The sequence below is a fragment of the Arachis hypogaea genome, chromosome 13 (genome assembly GCF_003086295.3).
Source record: "Arachis hypogaea cultivar Tifrunner chromosome 13, arahy.Tifrunner.gnm2.J5K5, whole genome shotgun sequence".
NCBI lineage: Eukaryota > Viridiplantae > Streptophyta > Magnoliopsida > Fabales > Fabaceae > Arachis > Arachis hypogaea.
Window position 1 is genome coordinate 41,784,199 of NC_092048.1, and position 9,367 is coordinate 41,793,565.

The window sequence follows — 9,367 nt, forward strand, 5'->3', positions numbered from 1 at the left end:
ATTAAGAAAGTGAGAAGTCGAATTATTCCACAACACTTGGGTACCAATCCTTCATTAGCTGTAAAATGGTCCCCTACTCTCTCCTAATCACCATGCCCTGCCCTACATACACACCAACACCAACACCAACACCAAAGCCAAGCTAAGCCAAGTCAAACCCAACGTCCCAACCCATGCATATCTATCTCTCTCCCTCTTACACACACGCTTGTAATTCTTATGATTTTATTTTCTCATTATTTTTTCTAAATTTTCAAAACGAATCCACCCCTTTATCTCCTAAAACTTGATAATTTAGTCTCTACAAATTATATATATATATATATATCCCTCCAAATATAAATAACTAACATTGGATACAATATCCGTTTTAATTGTTCAATTTTATAATATTTTATCATGATTTATTTTTAATAACCACAAAAATATTTTTTAGAAACAAGTGTCAAATAATATTAAATGGATATCTATACGAAGATTGTTCAAGAAATGATATTAAAATTATCTCTTGTAATAATCAAACATGTATTTATAAAATTGGATCAGCATCTTCATAGAAGTAGGATTGTACTGAAAAAGATTAATTCTGACTCACAAGTCAGTATTATTTAAGAGATATAAAGATTAGAGATAAATAGTACTTTTTAAGTATATGTTAAATCTTTTATTTATAATGTTTAAAGTATAAATTTGAGAATAATCCGAATAGATTTATACAGAATATACGCACTATTCTATGTAAATATGATTCAGATTATGTTTTTTATGGCCGGTATGGCTCTAGAACAAATGTTCTTGAGTCGACCACAATTTTAGATCCAATTTAAGAGCTAGACTATAACAGAGATACTAATTAATAACTAAAATCTGAATATATACATAAACATATAATATAAGGGAGTGCCAGGTAAACAATAAAAATTTTGAATAATATGAACAACCATCAATCAAATAAAAATACACTACATTTTAATTTAATGTTATTAATTAAATTTATTTTTTTAATCCTATTAATTCACATTGTTTACATCTTCAAAAATCTTGTTAGTTACCTATATTTTTTCTAATATATTAATATTATCAAGGTTTTAAATTAATAATTTATTTGATCATCGCAACTACTTCCCCCACTTCCAGAATCCAGTGATCCCCACGTCCATAATTCCCATGCCCACAATGAACAAACCCTCCCCGACTCCCCTATATATACCTTCAAACCCCATTACTTTTCATGCACTCAATCTTCACCAACACACTTCTTAGCTTATATTGGCATCTTTTGTGCCAATCTTTGCCTCCAATCTCTTCCATATATATAAAATAGATAGCACGTTGCAATAAATTGTTACGAAAATAATAACAACAATGACAACACTAGTAACTAAGGTCCCTATTGGGTTTCTTTCTCTTCTCTTAATTATTACTATAGCTACCAAAGCTGCGGCTGGTAACTTCTATCAAGACTTTGAAGTAACATGGGGTGATAACCGTGCTAAGATCTTTAACGGTGGCCAGCTTCTTACACTGTCCTTGGACAGAGCCTCCGGCTCCGGATTTCGCTCCAAGAACGAGTATTTGTTTGCCAAACTTGACATGCAAATCAAACTCGTTCCTGGTAACTCCGCTGGCACCGTTACAACATACTATGTAAGCTTTCTTTTATTGTGATTAGTTTCATTTTAAATGTTTGCAATAAATTTTGACTACATTCCAGATATAATTATTTATGTATTATTTTTATACATTTAAATTTTTTTAAAAAAATTTATAATATCAGAATTTTTATATCAAAAAGATTTAGAGTTCAATTTTGGTTAAATTAAAAAAAATTATACAAAAGATTCAAATAAATTAAAAAAATATTTAAAAAATAATATTAAAAATATAACTATTTTACTATTTATTTATCTCTTTTTATCGATCTAAGTTTTTGAAAAAAATAATTTTATAATATACTATATATACGTAGATAGTAGTATTATTAATAAAAATAATAAAGTGGTGAGAATTATTGGTGCACGCATGCAGCTATCTTCATTGGGTGGGACACATGATGAAATAGACTTTGAATTTCTGGGGAACTTGAGTGGAGATCCGTACATTCTTCACACAAACGTATTCACGCAAGGGAGAGGGAACAGAGAACAGCAGTTCTATCTATGGTTCGACCCCACCGCCGACTTCCACACCTACTCAATTCTTTGGAATCCTCACAACATCATGTATGTCTTTATTTTATTTAAAATTCTTTTTAATTTATTTATTATTGATAATCATTTTTACAATTGTCTTATATATATATAGATGTTTTAGTTGTTTATTTTTTGTTTTTTCATTAAACGGTAGATATATAGATGCACATATTCCAGTGCAAGACTATTCCAAAAACAACTGTAGCTACAAAACAAAATGATTTTTATTTACGGAAATTCTAAGAATCTAATTATTTTTAGATAATACTTATTCAACACTCTTCATAATTTACTTCTATATAATTATATCTAAGTTTGTCAATTTTTTATGCAGAAAAATGTTTTGAGTGATGAAATTAGTCATCAAACTTATTTTAGTTACGAATAATCTACCTTTCTTTTTTTTTTCATCACTTCGAATTATTTTTTAAATAAACATGTGACTATCAACTACTAGATGCTAGCCAAAACAAGGGTTGGCCACTTAGCAAGGACTATTTTATTTATTTATTTATTCATTTGGCCAATATTTTTTTAATTTATTTATTTAAATCTTGGTATTTTAATAGATTCTCTGTGGACGGCACACCAATAAGGGAGTTCAAGAATTTAGAATCAAGAGGGGTCCCATTCCCAAAGAACCAACCCATGAGACTATACTCAAGCCTTTGGAATGCTGATGACTGGGCCACAAGGGGTGGGCTTGTGAAGACAGATTGGGCCCATGCCCCATTCACTGCCTCATACAGAAACTTCAATGCACCACCAGCCCAATCATGGATGGGCCAGTCTCTTGATTCAACAGGCCTTGCAAGAATCCATTGGGTCCAAAAGAATTACATGATTTACAATTATTGCACTGATCTCAAACGCTTCCCACAAGGGCCTCCTCCTGAATGCTCACTTGCATGAGAATCTTATCATTTTATATTTTCTCTCTTCTTTCTTTAATTATTTGTCAATGATCATTTTTGGTACATTTTTTTATTAGCATATCGTTGATAAAAAAAATGTGCTAATAATGACAGTGACATAAAGGAAATTAGAGAGAATAATAATATAAAATATGTTATACCTCCCTCCCAAGAAAACAAAGCACATACATGGTATACATAATACATTGGTTTCTTTTGTTGTTTCCCTTTACTTTTGTGCATTCCATTTGTTTGTATAAAAGATATAAGTGTGCAAAGTGTGATTCATACATGTACCATTTGAAATTGTATATTTAGTCCTCCTAATAAATTGAGTTGAAAAAAATTATGGGGGATTTGTATATGAGAAATTATATATGTATTATTTTATTATGTATATTAAGAGTGAATCTGAGGGAACTAGCTCACTCTAACTAAACTATCACTAATTCTAGCCAAATTAACTTTAGCTAATAATCGGATAGCGCCATAACGCTAATTTGTCACTAGCGCTCTTCTTTAAAAAAGTTCTTAGCAAGGATTGGATAATTCATATACACTAAAATAAGTAATAACAATACCATATATATATAAAAGAGTAATGTTACACATTTAAAATTTTTTTATAAACTAAATCTAATTAAAGTAAATAATAAGACTTAGAATAATATTAGTTATAATTAAATTTTGTTATGTTAGACCAACTTAATTAAACTTAGTGCCAAGAAGCAATAGCTCAAATGGCATAGTCTCCCCATACTCAATTAAGAGGTTGCGGGTTCGAGTTCATATTTTCGGTAAAAAATATATATATATATATATATATATATATAATATTGGTGCTAGAATAACAATCCTGTACAGAATTTATACAAGCGTAGACGAAGGCATATTCATCCTCCAACTAATTGAATTCTCAGTGATGTCCATTTTTTCTACGGCTTGGATGGACTTTTTTTATTAATGAAATCTAACTGAGATTTATTATATTAATACTTATTTAAAAGAATTTATATGCTTTTTTTATTTTGTATTTTTAAAATTTTATAGAAAAAAAATAAATAAAAGAAAAAAAAGAAAAATGCATAAAAAGTAAAAATCACATAAATTTTTGACTTAGATACATAAGTTTTTTCTTTATAAAAAACATATAAGTTTTTCTAAGACAAACACAAGAAGAAATATAGACATTTTTTTACAATAAATATAGAAAATTTAATTTGTGATGTAAACAGATAATTGTTTTGAAGGTAAAAACATAAATATTTTGAAATTAGTGATGAAAAACATGGAAAGCAAATACAAATTTGTTAAACACTAGGGAAGAAATTAAAATTTAGGCCAAAAGTTAGGAACTAAAATATTATTTATTCATAATGTGAAAAATGAAGTATTATATGTCACCAATATCATATAGTCGCGGCGGGCAAGAGGGCCGTGCCTTCGCGTGGGAGAGCGGTTAAATTTGAACTATTTTAGATAACTCTGATGCAACTTGCAAGGTCCATAGGACAAAAATAAGGAAGTTGTATTTGTTTCCACTTCAAATTCACAATGGTTCTGAAAATCGAACCGGATCGGCCGGTTCAACTGGATTAATCGGGAATCGATCACCTAACCGGTCAAGTAAATCTATAAACCGTTTGGTAAAAAATCGGTAAAAAACTGGTCAAACCGACAGTTAACCGGTGAATCGGTAGAACTGTTCGGTTTTTTAGAAGGTTTTCGGTTCGAAAATACACCCTCTGAAACGTCGTCGTTTGGCCTATAAAAATTAAAATAAAAAGGAAAGAAAGGCTAAACGCTGAAGTTTGAACGACTGAACCCTAATCACCAATTCACACTCATCTCTCCTCTCTTCTCTGAGAACCATTGCAGCCACCACCACCAATTGAGCAGTCCACTGCCACCGCGTCCCGCAGCCACCGTGTCTCGCAGCCACAGCAGCGACGGGTTTGACCACCGCAGCCTCCACTGCGTCCTTGTCATCGTCAATCTCGCCTCCTCTGTCGACGCAGTTGCTCGCTGCCGGTAAGTAATACTCTATTATTCCTCCTCGCCGCCTTCTGATTTTCTGTTCATGATTTTCTAATTTGCCGGACTTCATGATTTTGGTATTTGTTCATGATTTTCTAATTTGCTAGACTTCATGATTTTGGTATCTGTTTATGATTTTCTGATTTACTGGACTTCATGATTTTGGTATTTGTTCATGATGGATTCATGATTTTGGTATCCGTTCATGATTTTGGTATGTTTATATTGGAATCTGATTTTCTGTTCATGATTTTTTCCCGAGGTTATTGTTTGTTGAGGAACCCGTGCTTCTCGATGGAACTTGGGGGTTGCTCTAAGTCTGAGCTGAATTTTATTCAACTATGCTTTTTTCCTGAAACTGAATTGTTGCACCACTCACTCATTAATATTGTGTCAATTGATCAGATCTTTGAAGCTGATGGATCAAGCAGCCATGTAGGACTCACTTATTTGAGGAATTCTGCATCCATCATGTGAGATGACCCCACTTTCCTAATTAGCTACCCACATGAAGAACATCAAATATTTCTGGCCTCTAGTGACATCATAAGGGAATGCACATTCTATATGATTATACAAAAGTCAGAATTTACATTCTAAGTCTCCCAGATTCACCCAAATTAACAACTAGCCTAATAAGAATGAAAGCATAATTTGATCATAAACACAAATAAAGAAATTTATTTGAGAAGAACTCTGAGGACTAATAAGGAGGATCAAACTAAACAAACTTATGAATACTCCAAAATATTTCTTTTATTTTTTTACCTCTCTAATCTTCCTTTCTTGAGTTGAAAAAGAGGTGGCAAGGCACTGCCTTTGACCTGTATGCAAATTGGAACATTAATCATTGGTCTAATTCTAATAGTAGCTGACATTGTTCTCTTTAATCCTTTCTTGATCCTCTTCACATGCTGCTCCATATGATTATTATTATTATTATTATTATTGATCCTGGTGATTCTTCACATGCGCTTCACATTATTCAACATGTTTGTTAATGCATATTTAGTTATGAATAGTTGCAGCTCAAGTGAACTATGCTTCTCGTTGAGTAATAAAACTTTAATTTTGATTTTGATTGATATGATCATTGCATGTTGTTGTGTAAATGGAAGCAATTTGGGTCATGTCTTGGGAAAATGGTTGTTTTTTGTTATGAACTTTGATCATTGAAGTTGTTTGTGAACTTTTAATATTAAATTATGGATAATTTATGATGTAAAATTTTAAATTTTATTAAGTTAGAAATTATTAAATTTATATATTCAAAATTATATATAGATTTTTTAATAATTTTATTTAATATTTAATTAAACCGATTGAACCTCGGTTGAATCCCGGTCAAACCAGTAAACCATTGAACCAGTGACCTTACTGGTTTATTAACCGGTCCGGTTCTTGCAACCTTAATCACAACTGATATTTTTTTTTCAAAAAGGATATAATTGCTATTCTCTAAACATTAAAACATGCATACTTAAAGCATAGTTTATAAATGCGCTATGTATACTTTACCTGCGAAGAAAACGGCACAACCCACTCTTTAATTTCATTTTTGAATCGTTGCCTAGAATATTTTAAATTTGCAACCGTTAACTTCATCCCTGGAGAAAGAATAAAAGTGATTATATATGAATAGTTGCCTATAATATTTTAATCTGTCGTCAAACTTTTTTACCACACTTTAAAAGCGTGGCCGAAAGAGATTAATGGTCACGCTTTTATGAGTGGTAGCGATTGATTAGATTTTTGGTCACGCTTTTCACGTTACGTTTATAAAACGTGCCCATAGATAGAAATCGGTAAGCTTTTGAAGGGTGACTACTTTTTTTTGTTTTAGTCACTTTTTAAAAGCATGCCCATTTCTTTTAACTATTTAAATACCAAAAAAATGTGGCAAAAAAGTTCAAACCCTATTATATATATATTAATTTTCAGAAACCCTAAATTCTTGACCTTTTGCCGTCACTCCCTCTCCTCTCAGATTATCTCCTCTCAAAATTCAAACCTAAATTTCAGATTCTCTCCCACCTCTCCTATGACTGTCGTCCGCCACCCTCCTCCCCTCTCACTGCCATGCTCCCCCTCCCACTCTCAAGGTCATCGCAAATCTCTGTCGCACGCCTGACACCCAACCCGAGGAGTACTACGTTGTTGCACGCTTGAGGAGAATCGTCAGAGGTAGAATCGTTGCCATCTTTGTCGTGTCAAAGGACAATCGTCTTCATTTCCGTCCAGCAAGGTCGTTAATGGCAGAATCGTCTTCTGATGCTCTTCTTTGGTGGTGAAACTCGTTCCTCCCGCGTTAGCCATCGCTCCTTTGAGTTCAACTGCTTCTTCAATTGAGAGTGATCAGAGATCTCATCCAATTTGTCACAAGGTTTGAGATCTCCTTAACTTAATTGTAGTGCTAATGTTTTTCTCAAAAAAATTTTTTGGTAATGTGCTCAGCTTTAATTTGAGGTAAATTTGATAATTGATCCTAGATATTGAATGGTGAATTTGGTTGCAATCATTGACATCAATGATTGAAGAAATTTACTCCCGGAGCATTCTGAGATAAGTACCACCTTGATTAATATTTAAGCTACTTGATTCTATTGTTCTGCTCCAAAATTATTTTAAAGTTTCTTTTGAAACCTATGATATGAATTAGTGAGGGCTTTAGTTCAAAATTATTTGCTTGAATCATGGGCCTCACTATGCTACTTCCACAGCTATCAATGATGGATGTGGTGTAATCACTAAGAGTCCTTTTCACATTATTGTTCTCCCCTGTTATTCTTTCTGCCTCTTCTTTCCTAGCCCTTGATTTCTTTCTTAGTTGTGCAAGCGTCTTCTTTATTTCATGATCAAAGAGTATGCAATCTTCTCTACCTTGTATGCACAAAAAATAAAAAAAAATAAAGGGCACCTGTGGAATAAAGAAGAAGAATAAAGAAGAAAAGAAGACTAAAAAGAATAATGGAACGAAAATAAAACAAGACAAAGATCTAATTTAGTGATTCAACCGGATTTATGTGTTATTAAATAAACCATCAATATTGGCCACGAAAAAAACCATAGAAAAAGAATTAAATCTGCCTATGTTAGCCACAAATAAGCCAATTTAAAATTTTTTCGTACAACTTTTTATTTAGCCACGGTAAAAACTGATGCCGTTAAACATTAACAAAAGAAAAAAGTGTGGCAGAAATAATTATTTCATTGTGCATAATTTTATTTTGCCATGGAACAAAGCTTGCATAAACATGCCAAAATTGTGGCTAACAAAATATCTTCACAGGTATTAAAATTGTGGCTAAGAGAGTAAAAAGCGTGGCTAATTAAAAATGCGTCTCCCTCTTTAGCCACAGATGCTCATTCTTTTTGTAAGAGTATCATCGCCACAGTTCTTTTGGAGTTTAGCCACAGATTTTTCCGTGACTAAACCCTTTGTTTTTAGTAGTGCGAAAGCAAAAAATTTGTTGTACATCATTTCATTTTGCCACACAACATAGCGTGCCTAAGTGGGTAAAATTTGTGGCTAATAAAAGGTCAACACGGATGTTAAAACTGTGGCTAATTGAGCAAAAATTGTGGCTAATTAAAAACGTATTGTCCTCTTTAACCACAAATGCTCATTCGTAGCAAAAGCATTATTGCCACAGTTATTTTGGAGTTTAGCCACGGTTTTCTTCGTGGCTAAATTCCTTATTTTTTTTAGTAGACCTAACATGTGTTTATTATAAGCTACAAGCTAAAATTTAATAAATTATTTCAAAATTAGAAAAATATTATTAAAGTAATTTGATATATATATATATATTTTCATGAAAAAATTACGTGTATCACCTAAATGAAATTACCTTATATGCATGTCCCTAAAGAATGTATCTATATAAATCGAATGAGAGATATTCGATTTACAAGAACCAATAGTAAATCGAATTAGAGTATTTCGATTTAGTATGTTGAGCTGTAAATCGAAACAGGCAGTATCGATTTACTAGGGGAGCATATGGTTTTGAGCTCACATTATAGTAATTCGAAACAGGGTAGTTCAAATTAGCATATGGTTTTCGAACTGAAGGTAAATCGAATCAGGGAAGTTTGAATTACATGGAAGGTGGCTTGAAGGTAAATCTATAACACCTAATTCGATTTACTCTTATTCCTGCTATATATAGAGTTTGAATTCAATTCATTCGAATTAAATTTCACCTCCATACCCCACCACAT

At 32.1% G+C, this 9,367-nt stretch overlaps 1 protein-coding gene across 1 annotated transcript; it reads left to right on the forward strand.

Moving 5' to 3' along the window:
- Positions 1-206: 206 nt before the first annotated feature.
- Positions 207-3,503, forward strand: LOC112738204 (xyloglucan endotransglucosylase protein 1). Its single transcript, XM_025788544.2, has 3 exons — positions 207-1,647; positions 2,029-2,222; positions 2,762-3,503. The coding sequence occupies exons 1-3, from the start codon at positions 1,366-1,368 to the stop codon at positions 3,102-3,104; spliced, it is 819 nt and encodes a 272-aa protein (XP_025644329.1). The 5' UTR covers positions 207-1,365; the 3' UTR covers positions 3,105-3,503.
- The last annotated feature ends 5,864 nt before the right edge of the window (positions 3,504-9,367 follow it).

Excerpts from the sequence above, each read along its gene's own strand:
- LOC112738204 (XM_025788544.2), top strand. The coding sequence starts at position 1,366 with ATGACAACACTAGTAACTAAGGTCCCTATTGGGTTTCTTTCTCTTCTC. Across the intron at positions 1,648-2,028 it reads GCACCGTTACAACATACTAT|CTATCTTCATTGGGTGGGAC; the intron begins GTAAGCTTTCTT and ends GCACGCATGCAG. Across the intron at positions 2,223-2,761 it reads TGGAATCCTCACAACATCAT|ATTCTCTGTGGACGGCACAC; the intron begins GTATGTCTTTAT and ends GTATTTTAATAG.